This window comes from Epinephelus lanceolatus, chromosome 2 (assembly GCF_041903045.1).
Source record: "Epinephelus lanceolatus isolate andai-2023 chromosome 2, ASM4190304v1, whole genome shotgun sequence".
In the NCBI taxonomy this organism is placed as follows: domain Eukaryota; kingdom Metazoa; phylum Chordata; class Actinopteri; order Perciformes; family Serranidae; genus Epinephelus; species Epinephelus lanceolatus.
The window spans coordinates 44,654,610-44,682,500 of NC_135735.1; the positions used below are offsets into that span (position 1 = coordinate 44,654,610).

At 41.6% G+C, this 27,891-nt stretch overlaps 1 protein-coding gene across 6 annotated transcripts in view; it reads right to left on the reverse strand.

The window, feature by feature from the left end:
- The window catches only part of znf536 (zinc finger protein 536), a 279,521-nt gene that overhangs the window by 126,184 nt on the left and 125,446 nt on the right, over positions 1 to 27,891 (reverse strand). For 5 of the 6 annotated variants that reach the window (XM_078161901.1, XM_033617187.2, XM_078161904.1 and 2 more), the window contains one exon: positions 7,934 to 10,239. In XM_078161901.1, coding sequence (XP_078018027.1) covers positions 7,934 to 10,238 — 2,305 coding nt within the window. In that variant the 5' untranslated portion in view covers position 10,239. Of the gene's footprint in view, positions 1 to 7,933; positions 10,240 to 13,059; positions 13,218 to 27,891 lie in introns of those variants that run through there. The other variant, XM_078161910.1, reaches the window with a different exon arrangement.

Sequence of the window (27,891 nt, forward strand, 5' to 3'; positions counted from 1 at the left end):
GAGTCACACTAAGCTACCATCTTAACACATTAAGATCGTCCAACCATCCCAACAGACTTAACTTTTCTAGGATGTCTAAATTTATGATTATTGTCATCTGACTCCAACTAAATGCACAGACGTATATGATTACACGTCTATAAACCAACTGCAGTGGAAAAGTGGACTGCAGAAGAGCCACACCCCCTTTTCAACAAGCATGTCCGACTGTGGGGCAAGGAGGAAGCACAACATGAGTTTCAGTCTATAAATCATATAGTTAAAGTACCTACTTTGTGTTAAAACTGTGTTTAAAGTAAACATGAGATGTTGAGTTACTTAAACATGTCAAAAAATATTCTATGAAGGCTTTATAGCTATTACTCAGGATTACTTCAAAAATATCCATCCATTGGAATTTGATGAAGGATCTGAGTGTCACCAGAAAGTGAACAGGGGAAATGTTGTTCTGATTAAATTCAATCAGCTTATAATACATTTTATTGAATACGTCCACAGGATATTCATCTCAGAAGGTTTTACACATACTGTTTTATCAAGATACTTCAGAATTAAGGATATTTTGAGTTGTGAAGACTAATACAATGCAAAATATATAGCCAATGTGTTTTAAAGCATCACTTTATTCATTGATATGGGTTAACCATTCATGAAAAATAAATGATCTTGTGTTTGTTTGTTTGTTTGTTTTTTTAAAAAAAGTTCTGTTTCGACCATTTGTTGTCATTGTAACCATTAGGTGATTTCTGTGTTAAGATTTTTTGTCCATTGAAATGGACAGAAAAAATATATATATAATTAAGTATCCCAATCACATTTTCTTTGTTAATGATTTTTGAGTGCATTTAGAGTAGAAATCTACCATTTAAATATTTTTCATATTTTCAACATTCTATAAAAAGTGACATTAAAAATCGCCAAAAATTGAGCCCCATGTGGTGACACTGGGAAGCTCAGGGCCAGACCAGGTGCCTGCTTTAACCGAGTTGTAATCAAGCATCGTATGCAAGTACAGAGAGACAAAGTGGCATAGTAATTGTACACACATTTCTCTTGTAATTCATTTATGACCATGAGCTTAAAACATCAGCTAGGCTAATTACCCAATCTAGAAGACACAGATAGACTGTTACTTTGCTCTTGATATTTATTCATCTGTTTTCTTAGATTGTAGCTAATGCACTGGCTCACAACCCAGATAAGTTTAATGAGTTGATCACACTGTGTGAATTGCCAGCCTTCCTTCCAACCTGAATGAAAAATGCAGGGAGACTGTCCATGAAGTGAAAGATGCAATAACAATTTTGACTAGACTCCTTCTGCAACTTACTGCATTCAGAGATTTTACCAAACTAAACTAAATTAAGTCAAGATCTCTTAATTAAATCTAGCAGGCAACTGACCTGGGGCCCCAGACCTCCAGTGTACTACAAGCCCAAGAATAACTGCATCCATTTGATTGTAGTAATTTGATCAATTACTAATATCTTAGGGAATTTGAACCTCTAGAGTCCAATAATTAAGGTGAGTCCTGCATTATAATGCTGTGGCTCTGCCTTGTAGAGGGCTTATGTGCCAAAATATAGTTTAAACACAATTATTATTATAGTTAATATTATTTTCTGCATTTTTCTTAAAGTTGTTTTTAATCAGATTACCAAAAGCTAACTGTCATCCAAAAAACTAGTGTGTGATAGTATTACACCAGCATTGGAGGACTGGTCAGTCTCTGTTATGTAAAAATATGTAAGTCTGACCTCATTTGAAAGTACAGTGTGTCAGCTCTGTCTCCTAGAAACTACAATTATATACAATATATTTGAAACAGCAAATACGCTTAGGGAACCATAATGCCAAGTGAACTACATTTTCTATTGGTGCTGATTAACGTATCTAGCAAGTCGCGGAAATCTCGTAATACACTATCAACTCATAAGCCCCTTTTACACTGCCAGATTTTCTGCGAATGTTGGGCCGTTTTGCTGCGAGCGTTGATACACACAGAGGTGGAATAGCAAGTCGATCCGAGGCGCCCAATTTTCCACCTCATAGGGTAGTCATATTGGCAGAACCCTTTTAGTTTAAACAGACCGAGGCGGCCTTCCACAACGGGAGGGACTGTTGAAGACTTGTGGGAGGAGCTGTTGATGATGCCACACGTGCAAGCCACTGGCAGTGGATAAACAGGAAACAGCTGATAGCAGGAATTAGCGAGCAGCTAGTAGCAAGAGGGAAACGCAAACCTGACAACACTGTAAAGATGAGCAACTGGGGAGACAAGGAATTGCACGCCCTCCTTTGCCCTCGCAAACGAAGAAGCCATTATGCACGACTGTGCAGCGTTGCCAGGTGTGCGATAATTATCATATTTGTACGATAATTTGACCCTCTGTACGATGTACGATCAATAATCCCAAGAAAGGCCAAATGTATGATAATTTGACCATTTCATGAATGTGTGGTTGTAATCAGTATGCCGGAGTTTTTTTGTGAGCCCTGAAGGCATTTGTTCCCATGTGATGACATGTTTCCAGCCAATCGCACTTTGCTTAGCGTGAGATACGGATGACGTTTGTCTCTGAACAATGAGCATGATTGGCTGAATGGTCAACTGTACCTGCCCCACGAGATGCTAGGACACGTCAGGAAGTCAAGCGAGAATGAGATTCAAAACAGAAGAAGAAAAGAGGAAAAACAGAAGCAAGGAAAATGGAAAAAAGTAAACCAAAAAAGTAAACACTAGAGTGACTATATTTGCCTATAGCGCATCAGTAGGATTGTTATTTTGGCTGTGATGGATGTGCGATAATTTCCCTCAAAATACGCTAATTTTGAGTCTCTGGTACAATAATCCTACATTTCCCACCTGGCAACGCTGCGACTGTGGCTTAGGAAGTAGAGCAGGTCATCCACTAATCAAACGATTGGCAGTTTGATTCCCGACTCCTCCAGTACACAAGCCAAAGTACTCTTGGGCAACATACTGTACGCCAGATTGCTCTCAATGGCTGTGTATGTGAATATTTAAGCTGAGTAGGAGGCGGCATCTAGTGTGGCAGTCTTGGCTACCAGTGTGTGAATGGGTGAATGTGACTTGGGGTGTTAAGCACTTTACGTAGCTAGAAGGCTAGAGGACCACTATACAAGTGCAAGTCCATTTACTTAACCAAAGTGTTTTTGTTTCCTAAACCACAGACAGTTCTGGACAAGAACCCAGGTTTCTGGTGTCACAGTTCTGCACTTTTTATGTCCGCTGTCCACAATCGACCACTGGTCACCTCCCTGAGAGTCCAGCGTGGTACATAACAATGCGTTCTTTGTCAGTGGATTTCACCTTTACTTTGACGCGCTGATTATCCTCCTGCATCCAGGACACCATGTCAACTTAAGCTTGTTACATTTTTGTGTCTTTTCAAAATACACTTATGTTTCTTAAGTTTAGGCAACAAAAAACAACATCATGGTCTGGCTCAACATTTACTGTACATGTGAAGCTAACAGCGGGCTCCCAGATGAAAGTCCAGGGTTTGTTGAACCCATCCACCTCCCCTCCATCCCACCGTATGGAGACTTCCCAGCTCCTTATATTACATTCTTAATGGTGGCGTTTCAAACTGATGCTATTCAGTGGCATTATTAACTGATACCGCTTGGGGACATATCATACCACCACAGAAGGTGACTTTTTGCATCACTGACAAAGTGGCGGTATTTGACGAGTTAATAAATGTAGTGTTTCATTAACTCAAATAACGTTGTCTCTGAATGTAATCCAGGCAGTAATTAGGTTGTCGCCACAACATGATCAGGAATGAAATTTAGTAATAGAAAATTGTAATTTCCAGGAGACAGGGTTAAGTGTAATGAGAACATTTTTACAGAACTATCTCAAAATATTCAGAACCATGATCCAGAACACCTGATGGTATGCTATTTTTGCCCTATAATGTCCTTCTATAGTATTCAGTTATATCAGTTATCTTTAATCTACCTTAATGTCTGTAATTTTAATTATTCTGGCTTTGGTTGATCTACATATATTTTAAGTATTTTTGGACTGTCATTAACAGTAAAAGAATACAGATGAAAATCCTTAAAATGCATTCTTGTTTGAAATTTCCAGTTGACAACTCCTTATCTTACATTAGCTGATAATAGATAGGTAGATCTGGTTTGTCACCATGCATATTCATAGCAGTCTGGATCTTGTTCAACTCTACTTTATTCCTGTTAATGACACAGTAATTACACTGTAACAGTTTGTCCGCATGTGTAATTACGCCCCCATTGTACCGTCGCAATTAGATGAATATCCATGCTTTATAACCTAAGGCGTCAAGTTGGCAAATCCAATTTCAATTTGTATGGAGCATTTTGCCTGCTTGTTTGAGCCGCGGTAAAGACCAGGGATATGCAGGCTAATCCTTGCCATGTTAAAACGCTGTTCCTCTTAAAAAAATGTAGACATGGGGGATTCTCTGGAGAGAGAGAAAGAGAAAGAGAGAGCCAGAGGGAGTGTATAGAATCTTTTACAGTCAGGAGCCAAGAGGTGGGAGTGGGGTTTAGGGGTAGTGGGAAGGTTGTGGAGGTACATGTAAGGAGGACTGCTTTAGGCCTAACACGAGTGCAGCAAAGCCTATTTTTTACACATTTAGCTACATTTTCCTTATATTGTAGCTGAATGGGAAGACGCTATCGTGCAAAATGAGGATATTCAATGGTGGGTTTATTTGCATGAAAGAGCTGGCAAAAAAAGGGCTGTGTTTTCCAAAGCACCAGGTCTTTGCAGATGTAATCAGTTGTATTCACATCAGGTCTACCTGTTGCCGCAACTTCCTAACATGACTACTATTCTGCACAGTCTGTTTCCTCTCAACACTGCTAGTCTGAGTCCTGATCAGCGGGAAACAATAACGTTGAGGTGAAGTCAGTCCAAGGATAACCAAACAAAAAAAGATCATGATGGGCATAAATGTAATTACTTCCTTGTTTTCTTTAAAGAAATAAAGAATTTTATTGAAAAGGAAACATGCTCAAGGTTAGCTGCCGAGATACGTTGTAATAAGGAAGGTCTTTAAAGGACATCTCTGACAGAGGCCTTTGTTTTTCTGCTCTTTTTCTTCCTCAATTCTCCCCTTTTCACTCGTTGCTTTTAAACAAGTGCCGTCTCAAAGACAAAAGCGGCGGAGCTGACCTTCTTTCACAGTTGAGATGTTATTTTTGATTACTATAATTCAAGTTTAACTCAAAATTGCTTGTGGGTAGGTGGCGGGGCAGAGGCTCGCACGTACACAGGCACACACTCGCAGGTGCACGCACACACACTTAGAGAGATGAGCCCTTTTTTTTTAAACTGAGATATTAAGATAAAGACAATGGTACAGTAGCCACATCCTGTTCACTACAAAAGAGTGATATGCACGCATACTGTATAAGCATATAAGCTCCCCCACACACACACATGCAGACACATGCACACACACAACAAACATGCATGCAGAAGAGAAGCATGACACCTTTCTCCACGAGGCTCAGACACTTTTTTTCTCACACATCAAAGCTTCTAATTTGAGAGTCCCTGAGCTCCAAATGTGAATCACATTGTGTAAGTTGTGAAGAAAGACAAGTTTCACTACCTCTGATTAAAAAACAGGAAACAGCAAAACCAGCATATTTAACATTTTTTATGTCAAATCTGTTTACTTCTCACATTTTTGTTTGGTATAACCTCATCCCGGTCTGTTCAGATCAGTTATCATTTTATTTCATTCTTCTTTACATATCTATTTTCCACCTCTGCCATGCTCTCTAGCAGTAAATTATATCCTATTTTGGCACACACATACACTCATGGAGCTCTGCAACAACAATGTGAGGACAGCCTTTCAGATTTGACAATCCCAGATTGACAAAAAGCTTGAATAGAGCCAATGTATCAAGCAGTGTAGCCTCTGACTGAGCACTGGGCTACGGGTGAGACACACTACCTTTACACAAACCACATGCACACAAACAGTCAGACAAAGACAGCAGGAAGGGCAGCAGTAAGGCCTTGTGGAAACCAGCAGGCTTTTTTGTTTTTCTTGTGCAAAGTTGTCAATACACTATTTTAATTTATTTTGGTATTTATATTTTCTTTAATCCTACCCCGCCTTCTCCAAAAGATGGTGCCCGGGGGGAGAGATTTAACCACTCGACTAAATCGAATGCATTTCTTTGTGCTTTGTTAGCATTTGGTGGTAAATACTATTGGTTTTATTTGTCAATTATTATTTCACTGTAATTCGCTTATTTTATTTTGTATACCGCACGCTGGATGTTAATGTAGTACTTCTGAAGTTGTTGAAACGCCACAAGCTGTACTCATCAGATTCAAAGTGCTTGAGTCAAAAGAGACAGACAGAGAGACTGAGAGAGAGGGAGAGAGATGGAGAAAGAGAGAGAGGGAGAGATGGAGAGAGAGACTTCCAGCATTAAAATTCAGAAGATAATTACATCCGCTACACCCCCACCCTGTTGAGAAAGTGTAATGTTTAATAGTCTCTATAAAGAAAATAGGTTTTTATCTCACTCTCATTTTCATTAATTCCTAATTGGGGTGGGGGGTTGTCTGTTATTATTTCTTAGATTAAAATAAACATAGCCTGTCCCATGTTCAAACCCATCACACTACACGGGCATGATAAGGACTTCATGCCTCTGTGAATAAATAAACAATTTCGTCTCCACTGGTGGAATTAAGTTGCTTACAGCCTTAAGCTAAGCCACTCTGATTTATATTTATATTTATTTATATTTTTTTTCTCAAAAGACTTAAAAGCACATCCTCGCTTTTGCAAATGAAGTTCACCATTTTTTTGACCTGCTTTATATGTATATCTTTAATTAGTGTCTTGTTTAGCTTAAACCGACTGATTATCGCGTAGTCGTGACCTAATTACCGCGCACGCTTCTTAACGCCAGCATAGTGCCCTGAGGAGCAAGCGAAAGTTACCTTTAAAAACTTGTGTAATCATTAGCAACGAGCCTCCCTTAATCCCACTAAACATACACTTATCTAGCCCCGGCCGGCCTGTGTTTGCTGGGAAGGGAGAAGGGAGGGGTACAGTTGTCTCCAACATGTTTATTAAAGACATTTATTAATCGCTGTGGTTAAAACGAGTTCGTCCCTACGCTCGCAGTCTTTACTCTTGTTCCACAGGGATCTCGACTGCTAACCTGCAAATGTAAATGCATTGGTGAAGCATGTCTCTTCCTGGATTGTGTTCTCTTGGGTTGTCTGTTTGGCTTAATGTAAATTGTTGCAACAACTCAGCAATGTCAGGGGACAACTGTTACTACAGTATGTCCCGCATAAGAACTTGAAAATGACCTGTACACAGTGTATGTGATATTTACAGTACACTGTGTACACTTAAATTCAATAAAACTTTGTGTGTATATATATATATATATATATATATATATATATATATATATATATATATATATATATGTATGTACTGTATGCGTGCGTGCGTGCGTGCGTGCGTGCGTGCGTCTGTGTGTGTGTAAAGTATCCTATAAAAGCAAACCACTCTGTGAGGGTGTGTGGGTATTTGAACAAAGACCTAAAGTATCTGAGTTATGTGAGGAATGTGTGGCTCTGATTCTTTGATGGGTATTTGGACTATTTTTCATTGCCTTTTAAAGAGATGGATTTGACACACTGACACATGCACACATCTTTAAACTATACAAAGTGATTCTTATTGGAAACTTTGTAGGTAGAACTGTAGTAAGTACAGTAGGTAACGCTGAATTAAAGAACATAAATCCCAAGTATGTCACCAGGATAAGATGTTGGTCGCTTTATCCTCAGACTGACCAATACAAGAACAATACCAAAATACAAGTGGTTGTCATTCACTTTCACATTTTGTACTTTTCTTACCTGAAGATGGTGAGGAGGGATGTGGGCTGTCATCCTGGACGCTTCCTGTCTGGGAGTGTCCTCCTCCAGCTCCGCTCTCCTCCGTCACGTTGGATGAACCAGGAGTGGTGGAGCGGCTGATTGACTGGGACTCCGGGTCGCTGGCTGATCCGCGACGTTCATCCAGACCTTGTTGCTGGAGCGCTTCCTCAATGCCTCTCCTGTCTTTGCCATGAATGCGGGAGTGGACGACCATTTGATGGTAGGTTCTGAAGACCCGGCCACAGTCAGGGCACTCTGAAGGCTTCTCCTTCAGAATGGAGAGGCTAGAGAGGCTGTAGTCGATGTTTGGGCTTCCCAAGCCGGCCATGGCTCCAGGAGCCTCAGCACTACTGTGGACAGACATTAAGTCACGGTGACTGTCGAAGCCTCTTCCATCCTCCTTCATGGACATCATGGCTCCGCTAGCTGCCTTGGATCCCTGCAAGGCTTCAGAGAGCTGCTTCTGCTTGGAGCTATCATTGGAAGCAATCAAGGAGTAGTCTTGTTTCTCCTTTGAGAAGGAAGCCAAGGCCCCAGCACCACCCATCTCATCTTCCTGCCCCGGGGGTATATGGTGCTGGTGCTGCTGCTGCTGCTGTTCCTTCGGCATGAAAGCCCTGTCCATAGCCATGCCACGAGCCATTATCTGCCAGGCTTGGTAGCTATTGAGGGAGTCCATCTCCGCCACTTTTGCAGCTGCTTGGAGACGCTCCATGCAGCTGGACTTGAGTGGTGGCACAAGGTTGAGACAACCCAGGAGTGAGCGCTTTTCATTTTCGCCCAGCCCATGGCCCATACCTCCTGCCATTGGCCCAAGCAGCTTCCCTAGCATCTCCTTTTCCTTCATGGCTATCCCTGCTTTAGCCAACATTTGGTGCTGCTCACTCAGGCCCTGTTTGTCTGGTGAAAGGAAGCCTCCCTGAAGACAGGAGATGTAGCGGGAATAAAGATTGGCATGAGCTTCCTGAGCCAGATTGCTCATGCTATTGACGGCAGCCATGTCCTGCTCACTGGGCTGGGCTGGCTTGTTCTTGATGGCCAGCTTGTTGAGATGCACCTTCATATGGTTCTTGAGGAACCACGGTTCCTTGAAGCGACGGCCACAGATTTGGCAGCAGTGTTCAAAGGAGTCCTTGTGCTTGCGCATGTGGCCCTTGAGGAACCAAGCTTGGCTGAACACCTGGCCACACACGTCACAGCGGAATTCAGTGGCAGCCTGTGTGCCACCGACACCACCAGCACCCTGGCCCTGTGTGCTCTCAGCTGTGATGTGGGCTTTCTCCACGTGACTTATCAGCTCCTCTTCATGGGAGGCAGCAAACTCACACAGAGTACATTTGTAGGGCTTGTGGAGTATGCGAATGTGGCGGTCAAGCTCCTCGCGCTTCTTGAACTTCCCTTTACAGAAGGTACAGCGGAAGCCTGTAGTTGGGTTCAAGGACTGTTCATCCTGGGTGCCAGCCGGCTTGGGTGAAGAAGAAGGTTGGGAAATTGTTTCTGGAGTGGTAAGGCTGGAGGGGGCGAGGAGGCCACAGGCCGAGCCTAGCTGCTGCTGATGGGTATTAGAGCTGCTATTGAGACCCAGATGGGGTGTTGGAGCAGTCTGGAGGAGACTGCCGCTCCCTCTCATCTGCTTATCCCTAAGAATGGCCCTCTCCTCCAGCTCATGCAGCAGCCTATTCTCCTCTCTGACACGGCCACGGCCTTTACCAAGATTCCCCAGCTTGTGGGTGCGGAGGTGGATCTTCAAGTTGCCCTTTTGAGCCGCTCGATGGTCACAGTAGGGGCACTTGAAGGGCTTCTCTCCTGTATGTGTGCGCATGTGCAGTGACAGGATGCTGTTAAAACGAAAGCGCTTGCCACAAAGTGGACAGGGATACTTCCTATTCTTGCGGGCATCATCTTCAATATCGTTCATCTGGGACATGATGCCCAAGTTCTGGCCGTTGAGAAACTGCTGTAAATCAACACGCCCGTTCAACCCACTTAGTGCCCCTGCGTCAATGTCTCGGTTGAGCTGATTGGCTAGCAGGGCCATCTGACTGCTGATAGGCTGACTGGCCAGGGCTGCGTGGTGGGTCTTCTCGTCCAAAGGCGTTGCTGCTTTCTCTTCGGGGATCTGTTGTGGGCGGTGTAGGTCGGGAAAGGCGTGTCCTAGCTGGGCAGTGAGCTGATGAAGCTTTTGACTGATGGGGTAGCGGCCATTTAACACTGCACTGCTCAGATGGGCATCAGCATCAGGCACTGCTGACGACACACCAAGACACAAACTAGAGTCCTCCATCCTGTAAAACCAGAAAGAAACAGGGAAATATATTAGAAATAAAAAATCTGTAGAATTAGAAATATTTGAAAACATTATGGGTTTCAGAAAAGAAGGTGGCTGCTGCTGTGCTCTTTGTATTTGCTTTTGGGATTGCAAATAGAATATTATCCAGCCACATGTTCAGGACTAATGTGTTTCTTCACTTAGGGAACCAACACCTGTGCTGTGTCACCCAGCACAGGGAAATGAAATGTATTGCCTTTGATGCATAGAGCACTGCGTGAATTGTCAGCACCAAGGGCCTGGAGAAATGCTGCGACTCCATAGAACTTTTTCAAAATGTAACACCATTTTGGATGGAATAATTACTCTGTAAACACAGTGAGCAGTGTATAATTAAGCTACTTGTGCCCATCCTATCAGAATTCCTCCAATTACACGCCTTAATGAAACGGAGCAACGGCATTGTCGGGGAGCCACCGCAATACTACAATTATGATATTAACAATAGCACTTAAAGCCAAGGGGTTACTCCAGTAAACACAACACTCTTATCTTGTTGCCACGACACTTGTCTTGGCGCAAAATTCCATTAAAGATCCGCACTACATTTGATGTGAATCACTTTGCTCTCCCTCTGCTTCTTTCTATTCCCCCAATTCTCTCTCTGTCTGTCTTCTTCTCTCTACCTAAATCTTTTATAGTTTCTAGGATGGAGAAAACAACAGTTGGCTGTGTTGAACGGGTTCCCATTGCAGCCAAAGATGCACTGGTTGATACACAGTTGAAAAAAGAATAGATAACAGATAAGTTCACCCTCAAGTCTGAGAGGAATAAGCAGTTACTTTGTTGTGTTTGATCTGCCTACTGTACGAATGCTGTAGTCCTGGGCTGCCTTAATGCTACCAAAATATATTACCATTTTCTGAACATGTTGTACTGTCAGCAGAAGGTTTTCCATTTCATATGTGTAACATCAGTGAATAAATAACAAAAAAATGAATAACATTGGTTTTAATGCAGATCCATCTGCTCTCCAGATGGAGAGGTATAAACATCTATCTGCACACTTCCTCTGGCTGCTGGCAGGGGTCAAACCCTCAGAAACAATAACCACGGTTCTGCTTTGGTCAACAAAATATTGTATAATATCTCATTAAGCTGATTAGTATGCTGCCTGGTAACAGTGGCAGCCACTGTGCTATAACGCATGATTATAATCATCAAAAAATCCTTTCATGGAGAGGCAGTGTAAAGCACTGGCATTAGGTGAGTTCACTTTTAAGCGAAAGTGGGATCATTTTAGACAGCTTATGGACCCAATCTGGCAGCAATGGGGCACACCCACGTTAAAAATATGTGCACACATGTTCAGTATACACTTTACAGGCACAGAGGGCAACTGAGGTCCTGCCAGACTCTCCCTTTCTTTTTCTCTCTCTCCACCTACAGTATGTTTCTAAAGCAGGGAGGACTCAACATTGTACTTGGTCTGCTTGTTTTCTCGTTCATTTGAATTTTTTCTCTCTTCCCTCACTCTCTCCCATCAGTAGGAGGTTAGTAGACATAAGGGGTGCCTGTTCTTTTAGCCACTGGCCCCTCCAACACACTGTTGATGGTGGATTCTTATCTTGCACAGATGAATTAGACACTGTGAGCTGCTTCCACTTGTGTTTAAAGGAATGTGACACTTGTGGGCTGCCCTTTGAATTCTCCTTATTTTTCCCCACAACTATCTTAAGCAATTCGACTGAATTCATCAAGAATATAATGGGCATGCTATGTTCTGCAGGCGGATAACAGCTAGATATGCTTCTGCCAAAGCCTACTTAAATTTACGACAGATGTTATGATCGTGCTCTCATGTGACTTGAATAATGCTGCGTTCATCTAAGCATCATAAAAGCCTAATAATAAAAAGTTTATTCTTGGATGGAATATATATATATGTATATATATATATATATATATATATATATATATATATATACATACTCTATATGTGTACATTTATTGTGAGAATAATATTCGGAGAGAATTGCAAAGAAAGATAAAACTTTGTTAGACTGCTTTAAATGGCTTAGGGTTTTAAATTGTATTTATGTGACACCCCAGCTTCCATCACCAGGCGTGCTTATATCGGAGAAGACCTTATTTGAATGGGCCCTTTTTTACAGAGGCGGCTGCCTTTTGGAATAGAAATCTGTGATTTAAACTAGGCTGATGAGCTGTTGCTCATTTGGGGAGATAGCAGCTTGCCCTTTTCTTCAATTTGATTTCTGCCTTTATCTTTAACATATAACAAAGGCAGATAGACAATGGAATAATGTGAAATGAACTGACGAATCCAGTTTGTGTTTTTTATAAACGTATCCTGGCTGACGAGCGTATGCAAATGAGACACATTAATATGCTTGCCTTGCTCCCCAGTCATTTTATATTTTTTCCCCTGATTAAAAAGGACATTTCTTATGTGACATCCCCCCTCTGCTCATATCAACACACACACATGCAAGGAATTTGAGGGTGGTGTACAAGTAGAAACACACACACACGCGCAGGCAAAGACACTCAAACACAACCCTTTGACTACAGACAACAATTCAATATGCGCATGCCCTCTAAAAGACACGGGGAGTACGTTGCAACTCACCCTGCACTATCAAATGGCTGCCCACAGAAATCACATCAACAACTCTTTCTATTTTGACATCATGCTGACTGTTACTGTTACAAGCCTCTTGCAAAATATCCATCAAATGTACAGAAAGAAACAACTCTACACAATATCTATGTAGCAGTGCTCTGCTTTTAGAAGATCAAGGTCTGTCATTCTTACCGGTTGTATTAAGGAAGACTTGGTGCCACTTTGTCCCTATTATGTCTCACTGTCTCTGCCATGGCTGTGTAGCCTGCGTTGACGCCGATATGTTCAACACATCCACTGTGTAGCGTTCTGCTGGTACAGTATCTCTCTGCCGTTATTCTAACCTGTATAACCTTATCATTTCCTGGCATGTACAGCAATGCTGCCTCATTAAAACTATTGGCTCCTCTGATACCTCTAAAACCACAAAGACTTCCTTTAGCATTTTCTCACGACGGTTCAGTTGTTGTCTTTATAGTTTGTGGTTTAATATTCAGCAAAGCAGCACGTGCACCCCGTAAACACACAAAGTCCTCCGCACATTCGTGCACACGCACAGAAAACTGATTTCACTCGGTTTCTCTAAATGCATTTTTCTCCCCTGCTCTTTTTCTCTTCAAGCCTCAGCTTAATTATAAGTGGTATCTGTAACACAATGGAAGTGTATTTCAGTCAGCATTTGAATGTGCTCAGTTCATTTCTGTCTTATCAATGGTACCATGCATCATAAATGCATAAGGGATTTGTATGTGTCGCTGTCTAATTGTAACCATATAAAGTATATGAAAGACAGTGTCAATATTAGGAAGAGCTACCTATTATAAATTCATATTAAAATAAACAATTTCAAACAAACTCCTGCATCTACTTTTTGAAGTTACTTTTAGGCCCAAGTTTTGTCATAAAACTTTGCTCTGACATTTAAGACAAGATGGGGAGAAACTAAAGGATCGAAAAGCCATTACTTGGACTTTACTTTGTTATTTTGACATGTATCGACACAAAACCCATCGACTAATCACAATGCAATACCTCATTAAGTCCTAATGAAGTAATTCATTGCATTAAACAAATCAATCATTATTCACAATGTGCTGAATTCCATCATATTTCCACCAAATCATTAATGAGACGAGGGGTAGGGGGATGGGGGGCTACAGCTCCAGTAATCTGTGTTTAAGGGACAATGTGGGTATTTACCATATGTTACATGCACTGTGAGCTGAATGCTATAAGCAGCAGGGACAATCAGATCCATTCAGTAGCTGTAAGTATGTTTTCAAAGTAAAAAAGAGCTTCCTAGTCATTTCAAAGATCAATTAGCTCTTGGTAAAAGTTGCTTTAGTTCAAGTTCGAGGTAGAACAGACCAGATATGAGTTTTTTCCTGGCTTGTGTTTTGTTTCTATTGCAGGTGGTCTTTGCAAGGCGTCTAATTAATTCAATAAAAAAGCTGCCTTGTTTTCCTTCCTCTCTCCCGCTCTTTGACTTCACTGCATTATTACTTTCTGTAATGAGGCGAAAACACTCTGAACTGCACATGGAAGACAGTCACACAACCCCTGCCAGATTCAATCCTAACTCCATCCCATGCCTGAAGCCTCTTGATCAAAACGCATAACTCCGCACTATCAAAAAGATGTGAGGCTTCAGAGATGGATTGTTCTTTTTTAAAGGGGGGAAAAAAGTAGAGTTGCAGACACGGCCAAGATCAGATCTCATCTAGATCTGACTTTAAGTATGTTGTTTTTCCTTACAAATATGAACAAATACACATTTCTTTTTTTTTTCTGTTTTTGTGCCCTCCTCTCTCAAAGGGCTTGTGGATCTTTAGGGAGGTGTTTCCAGTACCCTGAAAGGGCCAGCGCTCTGTTTGACTGGCCAAAAACACCAATCACATTCTTAGGGACCAATTTGTACCCGACACCTTCTAAAACACAACACTGAAAAGACAAAAGAGGGCATTTTTTCTTTACATGAATACACACATTTTATAACTTATGCATAACACTGTATGTAGGCCCTAACTCCTTGCTTTGCTTTAACACCGACAAAATATTAAGCAAGGGAACAAGGCTTTCATGAGAGCACGGACTCAATAGATCAGTGACAAATATGAATGAACAGGAGTCTCTACCCCTCCCTCTTTCTCTTGCACAATATGTCATTGAGGGCTGTTTAAGAGGTCCTGTCAACAGGTAGTTCAACTTTCAGCTCATCCCCGCTGATCAGTGGGAGCCCTCCTGACAGGGAGAAAAGAAAGACACCGGGAGGGAGCGAGAGAGAGAGAAAGAAAAATGTTGTGGGTCTTTTTATCCGTCCATCGCTCTGACAGCCTTGCAGGGGATGCCATGGGAGGAAGATCAATGCAGGACAAGCGGATTCCCACAGTTCATTGTTCCGGGCCAGCCAAATCATCTTCCCAAGACGGCCGGGAGCTCAAAGCTTCCCTTTATGATAACCATCCCTGGTATTATTCCCACTATGATGATGGTGACCTGCAGATGTCTCTGTCTGTGTGTGTGTGTGTGTGTGTGTGTGTGTGTGTCTGTGCATGTGTGTGCACATACATCTGTGAGCACCTCTCCCCTCCTGAGTGCGTTACAATAGCGGTCGCAGCAGCGTGGACAGACCCCTGCAGCAGCAAATAAAGCAGTGAGCCCGGGATTAATAGCGCCAAACATTTGTTAAGCAACCACTGTTTAGTGAAGTTCAGTGAAAGACAAAAAATAAATAAAAATCATGGTAACTGACGTGATAATGATAGAGAACGTGCCTCATCTTGTACTCATACACTGCGTCACTCCTGCTTAAGTACTGCATGCAGCTTATTTGGTTGTTACTGCTGTTGTGTGTATTAAACAGATATTTATCAATTTGCTGAGAGTGTCCTTTTGGGAGACATTAAATATCAGCCTGAAAGAAATGTTTCTTTAACTTAAGATTTAAGGGTGTCACAGTGTAAAACCTGCAATGAAGCCTGTTTTAACTTCATATATAGCTCTACACCAGTGGTACCCAAGCTTTTTACTTAAGGGACCTCTTTTCTATTATTGACTAAACTGATGATCACTGCCTAAGTGACATATTTCATCCATATTTCTTATTATATTGGATGCCTAATAATACAGAACAGCTGTGCAATTAACCAAAATAACAACTGCAGGAAGTTTGTGTGCAATAAGCAATTTAGATGAATGTTCAAATTTACACTTTTTATCCAATTCTCTTTGTTTTGTTTTTTTTAACAATTATACACACTTAGTACAGGCTTCTTTTTATGAGAAACTGAGTGTGTTCCTAACCCTGATGCTTGGCCATTCTTATTAGTTATTTGGTTTCCGTACTATTCCAAAGCAGGGCAAGGCTGTTAAGGCTCTGTGAATATAACTAATATAACTCAGGTCTTCACTGTGCCCTTATCCTGTGAGATTTAGTGAGAAGTTTATATGTTGAATCATAATCTAAACTTTAAAACAATAATTTCATTTAGTTCTCTTCACAGAAATGAATGAAATGCTGAGATATAGGACTGCTGTACATAATTACATATTTCTTAAAAGGTTTTCTAACACCTCTTAAAATCAAGAAGGCCTCGTGACCTCACATGAAGCGTTTGCGACCCCTAAGGGGATCGGGAACCACAGGTTGGGAAACAGTGGTCTACACTGTAGGCTGTACAGAACATGCTTGTTTACACTTTGACAAAAATATAGTTCTTCACAAAACATAAAATAATAATCTTAAGGTATAGTTTACATTATAAAAAATATTAGTGTAAAAAACAGCAACAATGGAACTGACAAATAAAATCTAAACATGTAATTTACAACAAATCATCTTTACTATAATTAATGCCAACAGACAATGAAGATGGCCACAAAATGCCTTTGAAATTTCTGAAAAATGCTACTTAGCGTACCTTGGATTTTTTTTTCTATCTTTTTTTTTGGTATTTAAGAATTTGAATATATTCATCCTACATTCCAGGTCGCTATTGTTGCATTAATTTCCCTACATAATGCAAATCCACTTGCAATATTTGCTTTAACAATAAGGCATTGTTGACAAATGGAGCCAGGACAGATATGACATAGTTTTGAGTTTCAAGTCTCTGCATATTGATTTCTACTGTGTCGTAAAATGAATATAAACCAAGTGTTACAGTACCTGGAATGAGAAAAAAAAAAGATACATAGGACAAAAGTAAGGTCCTTTAACATCAAAAACAAAAAAAAAATCCTGCAGTAGGGTGGATAATCCATTGTTTCCTCCTGACAGTTACAATACAGGCCCAAATTTAAACTTTTAGTGCTTCTCTTTAAAAATGTTCTTTTATTGTATGTATTCATGCTAATATACTGGCTCTATATTGGGTCATTTGTGGTTTTATCTTAAGTATGCCTCGATGATCAACTTCCTTTTCAACTCTGAAAATGTGGCTCTGACGTTTTGTGATGTACCTGTGTGTGTGTTTGGTCTGATCTGTCTAGTGACTAAACTCTTCTTCTTGTCAAATCAGTCAGAAAAGCAGGACACGATAACTGTGTGCACGAGTGTATGTGTGTGTTAGACAACAGACATGGCAGTGTAGAGCGCTCACGCATGGTTAGACTGCGGGAAGAAAGAGGTCAGGGAGACAATGACCACAGTGTATCTGTCATAGCTTACATCACTGGTCACCCTCTGCGCTGCATGTCAATGCTGCAAACAGACACACACACACACACGCGCTCAGAAATCTGTAGGTCACATTATGGGCCAGCGCTGCCTTTGTCTCTTGCGGAGTGACTGCAGTGATGACATACAAGATTCAAGATTGAGACTAAAACCGAGTGGAGTCTCACTTTGTTTCTCAGGTGGTGGCAGCGAGAAAGAGACAAACAGAGAGAAGGAGAAAGTAGTTGAATGTCAATACGGCCTAAATAACAGAATATCAGAAATAATTGCTGTTTTCTTCCACTCATGCTGGGCGCATTCTGGTAGAGTTTTGCATAATGACTACAGTCAAGGGGGGGTGGTGGTGGAGGTAATAGTGGTGGGTGTGTGGCAGCGGTGGAGGTGGTGGTAAAGGGAGGGGTTGTTGTGACAGGTGCTGAAATCAAACTAGGGAGGCAAGGGAGACAAAGGTTCAATTTACTAAGAGGAGACTTTAATTGTTACACAGCTAATTAAGAGAAGAAGGATCTTTTTTTGCACTCTCGACTATTTACTGAGAGCTGTGTGTGCATACATTGGGAGGTAAATTGTGCCTTCAAGCCAAGTGAGCCTATAGTGAGGAGTCACAGTGCGCGTTGTGTGTGTGTGTGTGTGTGTGTGTGTGTGTGTGTGTGTGTTTAGAGAAAGGATGGGGTGCTACTTCAACATACAACATTTCTTTTCACAGCTTCTGTGCAGTTGGGAGTTTGGGACTTTCTCTTTCTTTTTTCAACTAAAACAAAAGTCTATGGCTAATTAGCAGCACTCATTACAGGAAGCGAGTCAGGTAATTATTTTACATCATGCTGCCGATAATTGAATGATTCTTCAATGTCTGAATGTCTGTTTGAAAGTATCTCTTTTTCTTGAGCCCCCCACACCCACCCCTCCCACCACCACCCCCTCTTTTACTCCTTCTTTCTCTTTGTCTTTGACGGAGATAAGAGAGAGGCTGGATACAGGTACTGCTGCCATATGCTCTTGAATGAAAAAGCTCTTCTGTCGAAGCAAATGGGATTTTTAAATATTGAAACTGCCGCATGTCTTTTTAATATGACCGTGTTAAATCTCTCTTTATTCCATCACTTTGATAAACTCCCTTTCTATCTCTCTCCTCTCCTCCACTTTCTGCGTCGCTTCTTTTTTTTTTGTTAATCTGAAGAGTTTGAAAGCAACTTTAGCTCTCTGAGAAGTAGTTAAACTTATTATGCAACCATGCTGTCTTTTTTTTTTTTCTTTCTTTAAGCAGCACACTTCCTGTTTAAGAAAGCAAACTAATCTTATCAAAGCCATCAAGAGGCTCAGACTTGAGTGGAAATGCTTGCGATGTTCTGCATATGTTATAATATCTCTTAGTGGCCTTATAGCTGCTATTGTTCTCACGCACATTTGACGTGCCTGGGGAGGAAGAGAGAGAGAGAGAGAGAAAAAAAATCACCACACTCTCTTCTTTCCCTCCTTTCGCATCAAAGTTAGATATGTACAGCGAGCTAATGTGGCACTTAATATAAAAGGAAAGAAAGAGAGAGAGTGAATTGTGCATTATCTACTTTAAGGCCAGGGTGTATTTATTACAGACTAATTGTTGCAGAGGAAGTGCTTTGGAGGGGTGTGCTCTCGTGAGAGAGGGTGGAGGGCCTCGGGGACATAAGAGAGCATGTTTATCTATCAGAGTTTATCAGAAAAAACACTGTGGCGACTGCTCTTAAGATCAGAGATGGGGTTTGTGGGGGGGGGGTGAGTGGAGGGGGATGAATAGATTTACAGGAGGAAATAAAAGAAATGAAAGGGGGATGGAGAGAAAAGAGTGAGAGAGGAAGAGACATGTCAGCGAGGCAGTGTTTGCATCGATGCCAACGCCTCAGTGAAAGGCAGCCGTGATTAAAGCAGGAAGGAGAAGTTGGGTGAAACCTCAGAGGAGCCTTTTTTTTTTTTTTTTTTTTTTTGAAGGCCTCTCTGTGAACCGGACTACAAAACATTCTGTGACACACATAAACGCACACACTTAAGTATGTTCAGAGCTCTGCTGGTGCAAAACTCATGCATTCACACCTGGGATACACATTTAAGTGTGTGCACACAATTCATACATGTGCAAAATGGACTGACAGTGTGTGTGTGTGTGTGTGTGTGTGTGTGTGTGTTTGTGTGTTTAAGAACATTTTGTCCTCACAACACTTGAAAGATACGTCCTTCACAACAGTGATACCTAACAAGAGTTACTTGCACCCCAGGGGGTGCGTCTGCAGTTGCCATGGGGTATGTGGAAACATTTTGAGTATCTCAATTAAGAAAAATACCAATAAACACCTGAACTTGAACAACGCAATCACCAGAATAAACACTGGCATTGTACAATTCTGTCTGGTACATTTTGTATGTTATTGTATAGCGGACATATTGAACCTTTATGGTTCGACAAACACTGTGGTTAATGTGTGGTTAAGATTACGCACAAAAAACACTTGGTTAGGAAAAGATAATGTTCTGGCTAAAAATATCTGGTTTTAGTGACAAGACTGGCTGGGAACACAGTGATGTCTCAACGTTGCAAACAATGCATGTAACTGACTGACGTTGACAGTGCATACCAACCAACACATCCAGGGTACCTCGCATGTCATATCTCAACATGAAAAGTCCATGACCAAACGTCCATATGTGAAAAGGTCGGCTTGAGAATGTGTTGGGCTGGAAATGCAATGGATTTGATAAAAAACAGCTGCTTTATGTGCATAATGGTTGGAAATGCAGTTGTCTTGGTAAAAAAACAACTGCTTGTTGTGGCACTATCACAGCTGGAAATGCAGTTGTCTTAGGGAAAAAAAAACAGCTTTTCATGGCAATATCCCTGGTGGAAACACGATGGGTGGCAAAACAAAACACCCATGTCCGCCACTGGTGGCGACAAAAAAACCCTGTAAATGCAGCAATGACTTGCCAAAGACCAACCAATTGTTTTGTTTGTTGGTCTTGAACAGCGGTCTGTAGCTTGGCAGGGATCTCACCTGAGTGTCACGTCATCCACCATCCCCTCCACCTCCCAATGACAAAGTCACTCATACCGTTACTTTAGAATCTTGATATGATATATATGAAACATACAAATGTAACATGTTACAGCCTGTTAACAGAAACTAAACTAAAACGATGGTTCAGGTAGTTGCTCGGGTACAGTAATAGATAAACGGCTTAACTAACTAAAAGTAAAAGATAAATGCAGACAACTCTCCTCTGTAAAGGAAGTGATTCTGAATTTGACTTAGAGTTACATGACATTTTATGCAAAACAAATCCAGTCAATATCCAATACAGATGCTCACAGGTATAGTAGCACCAATATGTGGTGTGTGTGTGTCAGTTTCTGAAGGTATGCTCTGGCTGTGTTCCAGGATTCTTGACGTCTGTCTACACCAGAGCTTCAGCTCGGAGCTGTCTGTCCCGGCCAACACTGCATTTCTCTCATTCTTCTCTGCCCTGCCTGACCTTCAGCATTGTCACAGACTTATCTTCCACAACAAAGGCTACAGCACACACACTCATTAAAAAGACAGCGCGCACACACATACATAAACACGCACTTTCGTACATGTGTGCTCTGGCAGGGGGCTAAGTTCATTAAGACAGTGGATGTTTATAATGAAAAATGACCTCTCTGTAGTACACTGTATGAACTTCTCCCTCGAGACACACACACACACACACACACACACTCTGTATTCAAGCTTACACAAAGAGACTCTCCTGTAACTGTCCCTTTACAATGTCCCACTACACACATACACACAAACACAGGCATGTATGTGTATGTGGATTAAGTTATGATGTAATGAAATACTATGCTGTGAACAGGATATTCCAAAATATGCCATATATGCTACATGTTTTCCCAACTTATTAGGTGCTAACCTAAAAGAATGCATTGCTAAAATCGAAAAGAGTGCAGCTGTGGCCTTTTGGGAGGAGTGATTTGTACTTTTAAGAACCACAACTGCTGTCATTTGTGTCTAAGTGGTTGAACGGGTTGCTTGGGCCTTGCAATTCTTATTGTTTATGACAGAAATATCTTGACATTTACAGTAGCGTTATGAAAATGTCTGACACCGGCGGTTTGGCCAAGACAAGCTAGCGCACTAGCCGGCTGCTAACTGCTTGTGCCTGCCACTTGATGGAGCGCTGAGGAGGCTGCATCCCTCAAACTCCCTCTCTCCCCACACACACACACACATATATATACGGCATCTACTCCATGAGTTCCAGAGCAGCCCCAGGGTGTTGGATGTGGGCAGTGGTGGGAGGTGGAGCCGGGGTGTGGGTGGTTATAATCTGCGCACCCTCTCTGCCGTCTCCCATCACTGCAAAACCCCTCTTCCTTTCTGCCTCACCTCCTTGGCAATCCCCCCTCAACCCCACCACACTCCTCCCATCCCTCTCCATATTTTCTCCCCCTGCATCTGATTAAGTTAACAATGTGGTGTTATTTGCATGCTGATTTCGCACACCCCGACCCCACCCCCCACCACCGCCACCCGCTCTCCCTCTCTCTCTCTCTCTCTCTCTCTCCCCCTCTCTCTCTCTTTCCTTCTCTCTCTCTCTCTCAATTCTCTGACAAACAAGAGAGGCAGGATCAGAGTAATGTGATAGCACAGCAGCCAGCCAACGCAATCTGCCTCAAAGACCAGGTGTTCGCAATCCACCTCCCTCTTAATTCCTGCCCCCATCATTTCTCTTGTTTTTATTCCTGTTATTCTTCTCTTCTCTTCCCTCCCCTAGTTCTTCTTCTTCTTCTTTCGTCTCCTCTCATCTATCCCTGGTGTGTTTATAAGGTTGTATTATAATCAAATCTGGAGCGAGGGAGGCCTGTCTTTTTTTATTAATTATAGGCCACAGTTGATGTGAATGTATTCCGAAAGCATCTTCAAAATAGGTCGGCGGTACAGTTTGCTATTCTTATCACATTTAAATGTCAACACGGTGCAAAGCCCTACAAATTAGTTCAGGCAGGCTTCAACCCCCATTTAACATTTAAAGCGCCATTCTGTAGGGCTCAAAGAGCGATTTAAATCAGTTTACACACACACACACATATATACAGAGATAGCGCTTCGTCTTTCAAACTTCTCATTTCAACACAGACATTTAACTGCCAACCTTTGCCTGAGAGAATTCAGTGCACCATCGAGAAGAGGGGGGGAAGGAGGGGGAAAAAAGCAGGATGAGAGAACAAAAAGAGATATAAAGCAACAGAAACAATGCATTAGCTTCATGAATAATAAATCTGCCCGTCTATCCATGCAGAAAAGATCCAGGTTTTCAGCATCTCTGCATAAATCCACTGTCCGAATGAATAAATCAGAACAGGGGGACATTTTCTTGAGCTCTAGCCTATCACTGGTAAATAACAACAATGATTTGAAACACATCTGTTCTCATGCAGTGCCAGCTAACCCCCATAGAGCAGCACAAGACAATAGAAGCCTAGCGCTGTTGTTCTACATATTGGTGGCTGGGCATATCAAATAGAGTTTACCCATCTTACACACACACACACACACACACACACACACTCAAACGCACAGATCTATTGATACAAACAAACATAATCAACAAATATAAATCACGTACAATCCGCCATAAAACAGTGGACATTAGTATCCTCAACAAAAACACAACTATATTATCCCTCTTTCAATAGGAAATCTGAGATGGCTTGCTATGAATTAAAAGCTTGATCCTTCGAACGTGACAGCTGGACATAATTGGGGGAATACAATATTAGTGGAGTTAAGAACCATGGCTTGAATCCCGGTATTGAAAAATTCTTCAAACTTTTCTAAAAGTCCCTTCTTGAGTTTTAACTATGAGCCATTGAACAGAAATCCTAAGACCGTCTAAGTACATTTGGAGCAGTTTGGTTGGCTTCCCAAAATGGACCAAAACTGCTTTGGTTTGATTGATTTGGCCAGGTCATTATGATTAATAAAAGTCTGAGGGCGGCACATTATCACAGTCTCAGGCCTCTGTAGCGTGGCACAAAAAGAATGAAAGCATTATATACCACGCAGAACACTGATAATTTATGATCCAGCAAAACTCCTGGTTACATCTATTGAAAAAAAAAATGTTTTTGTTCGTTGCCTTGCAGAATTTTTCATCTCTTAACATACATGTATGGCAATTACACAATGGTTAAAATTAGTAAGAGATTGGGGTTACAGAAAATAAACTACGCTTTTGGTAAAGGGTTGAGTTATGTTTAAGGCTAGAAATGATGGTACATGTTAGGCTAGGACTGCATTTAAATGAGAAATGCATATTTGCTTTCCTACAATATCCCCTCTTGCAATGCAATATCCACACGTAGCAATTAAAGCATGATCAAAACATTTTTCTTGTTGCTTCTGATACATTTGGGCACTAAAAGAACTTGGTTAAGACTACAGAAATTTTATGGTCTTGATTAAATATTGAAAAAAATTAAATGTGACTTCAAGCACAAGACATTATATATTTACTCTACTGTGTGTGCATACAGATATCTGCATCTGTATGCAGAATCTGTAAGTAATGGGACAAGGTTTTGATATTCAAAGGGTTGTGGTTACAGTTTGTAGTCTGAGTAATATTGACCAATCACATTTAAACAACAGGTAAACAGCCTGTGTGGAGAGGCAGAACATCTTGACCAAAATGCAGTCTCAAAACCCATCAGTTATCGTCCGACGGTGATTTAGCTTTATCTTAGCTTTTTTTCAAATGTATCTGCATTCACATACAAATATTTGTTAACAGAGATTAGCCAAAATGAGGGATGCATGGAAGAGGAAGTGTTGGCCGGTATATCCCCTAGCTAGACCGTAACTCCTAAATATTGGCATCGTCAGCAGAGCTGATGGGTTCCGATATTGACCCTTTTGATATTTAACTGAAAGCACAATCTTTCTCTAACCTCAACTCAAGTGCCTTCATTACCTGAATGTAACCACACATGGGACTCAAAATGCAAACGCCAGTCACTGGCATCAAATTCTTGGACTTTTTACACCCACCATCCATAAACGTACATAAAAGCAGTACTTCATTTTATCTATATTGTTTAAAGTCATCTGTCACCGCAACATAATTGGGAAAACTTATTTGAATCATACAAAATTCTAGTATACAGAGTTGGCATTGCATATCAATTATGGGTTACCAACGTATATGTCATTAGTAGTGATACAGGGTTTTAACGCCTGTCTCTATCAAAGATGGTCATTTATGTTGGCTGTGGACAGACTCCCTCATCTTTGAGCCCTAAGGCTGGAGATATATTTTTTCATACAAAGCTGGTTGCATCGTGAATGGAATTATTCACATACTTGCCTATAAACTACAGGTGTTACTGAAGGATTCCACTAGAGGGCAAAGCAGGGAACTTAGACTATGCAGATTATTCATATTTGCCTAATGTAAACAACAAAAACAGCAGCATTTGAGGAGGTTACTCTATTGTTAAGACTAAGATCAACGTGAAGTGCCATTATGGATGGTATGTATAAAGCATATTTTGACAATGGAAAGTTTCTGTGTCTCATTCTGCCAACACTGCCCCAACCGTTCATGTGTGTATTACATCTTGCGGACCCATTACGTTAACTTCTGAGGACATGCATAACCAACACTCCAAATGAATGCAGAGGACATGAGGTAGTCTTCATGTGCGCATAGTTGCTAAAAGCAAGTGTATCTCTGACCTAACACCTCTGCTGATACACTGAGGATTATGTCGCTGAAAGAATTAAGTTGTTTTTAAATATTTTTTTTGTCAAACCACTTCCATGCCAATTATTTACATGCTGCGCTCTAGAACACACCAAATAAAAAAAAAATGCATCTCTGTAAAACTTTCAACTGTGGCTTGAAGGAAAGACAAACAAAGCCTGTGTCATCACTCTCTCAAAACGATAAATCCTTCAGTGTGGTATGATGCAACAATAAAAATGACTCTCGTGAACACGTTTGACACTTAATTGGGTACGGAGATGCCTTCAAGATAAGCATGTGAAGTGTGCACTTGCACATACACACATCCAAGTAAGAGCCCCCAAGTTGGGGGGGGGGGTGGGGGGGTTATGACAAGGGAAAGGGGTGATGTTCAGCCTTGAGGAGAAGTTGGCCCTGTAAAGCTGTTTCATGCCATCGAGATGCAGGATCAACTACGAGCCTAGGGGACACACTTACACACACACACACACACACACACACACACACACACAGAGCCCCAGAGCAGTGGGCTTGTTATGAGACTTGCTTTGCATCGTTACACTGCTGACCCCAGTTGTTCCAATGACTATATGAATGTCTAGGAGGGACCAAGTCAAGCAAGCAAAGCAGACGATCGCGGATTTAGATAAGACAGAAGATAACAAAAGTCCTGAGAAGGACACTCTGAAAATTTAAGAAGCCTAAATGGTGATCCATAACACTAATACACTCCTCAATTGAGTTCAGCCCATTTTAGTTATGTATTAGTCTATTGTTACACTATATACGCATAAGTATATATTAGGTAGCCTAATATGAGAACAAGAGCCAGCATAGGGGTCACAGAGAGACTTCAGTATCAGCTTACAATTGCCCTATTACATCAGCATAAGTAACTGAATCCAAAGAGCTAACTAGCTTATAAGAGACCCAATCCCTCTGACTGGCTATCCTCTACCTCAAGGCTTGGCTATGACTCTTTCCCATCCAGCTCAAAGCACAATGTTCTATGGGTGTGCCTAATGTGGACTCGCTGAAATGTCAAAGCATTATATATCCTTTTTTGCACAGAGTGGCCCCTAAGGGTTTAATTGACTATGCTGTAAAGTAAGTTTGAGAGCCGCGAGAGAGTGTGATGAAGATGAATATGTTTCATTAGAGGGCAAACAGAGCCTGATGGCTGGAATTGGCATTGAGAGAGGAGGAAACGTCTAATACGGATGAAACACACATTTATCCATTCACGATCCACAATGACACGTACAGGCGTAGCTGTCCACTCCTTGGCTGATCACCTCCAGCGCACTAACCGGGATTCATATTTAACATGTGTTCTCTTTTTTTCCTCTCTCCTGGTTGGCCTCTGTCTTCCTCTGAACCAAACAAGGAAGGGAACGAGCTTCCAACGACTGCCTGGCAACTTCAAATACTCGTCAAACAAAGAACAGAGCAGAAGACAGAGGGAAGAGAAGGGGCCCCGCTACTATCCCGCGGCCTTCGTTTACCAATTATACTGAGTACCTGCTGACAGGTGGGTTGTCACAGTGTCTGCTTAGCCACCCAACTCCCCTCATCTTCCCCCCCACCCCCTTCAACATCCCATCTCTTTCCATCCCGCTCTGTTACAGGAAGCTCCTCGCACCTCCAGGCAAACAGAGACAAAAGAAAAGGAGGATAAAGAGGATCGGAGAAAGATAGTGGAGAGTTTAGCTTCAAGACTCAGGCTTTGATTTGGGGTATGTTTAAGAGTGACTAAAGAGGTGATGGAAATTTTATCAGAGTGAAGGTGAGGAATTGGGGGGCTATCTACTGCTCTCTTGTAGGAGTTCATCAGGAGTTTTTGAGGGCCAGTGGTGACATTGTCATGCTTTTGTCAAAGTGAAAAAAAAAAAAAAAACCTCAGCAAAACAATTTAAGTCTTTGTGGAACAATGACGCTATAGGTGATTTAAGTAGTCATAACTGGGCGGAGCATTGTCAGAGCCTTAATTCTGTCCTCTGAAATTATTTACAAGGATTCTACATTATCAGAAGTGGACATCATTAACTGGATCAAGTTTTTGATAAAATTTTAATATATCGATAGAAACTTTCAAATTTCTTCTCCTACTTTTTCACTGTCTTTCTCCGATAGCTTCTCTTTACTGAAACACAACAAGGAGGTTTGAAGACAGGCGGCCTCCCCGCATCACCACCGCCCCCTACCCACTTCTCCTCTGTCTTGCCGTCTCAGAAACTCAGCCAGCCAACGAACACGACTGAGACAAAACATAACCATAATGGCTCATTAAAGGGAATGGAGACGACTTAGGCAAACAAAGCAGCCTTCACTGGGCTGTCACCGAAACTCCTGTGATGGTACGTCCAAACTCACGCTGGTGACAAGGAGGCGAAAGTGTCATCCTCCCACCGAAACTCGCGATGGTTTGGAGTGTTTTGACTGCGCTCGACGTGCCTCTGTATTTGTTCAGTGACAAATCGAATGTGTGCACAGCAGAGTGACAGGCCTATGTGCTCCACAGAGAGGAGGGAAGTGGGTGTTCACCCACTTTTTCTCTACTTTCTTTGAGAGGAGGTGTATTA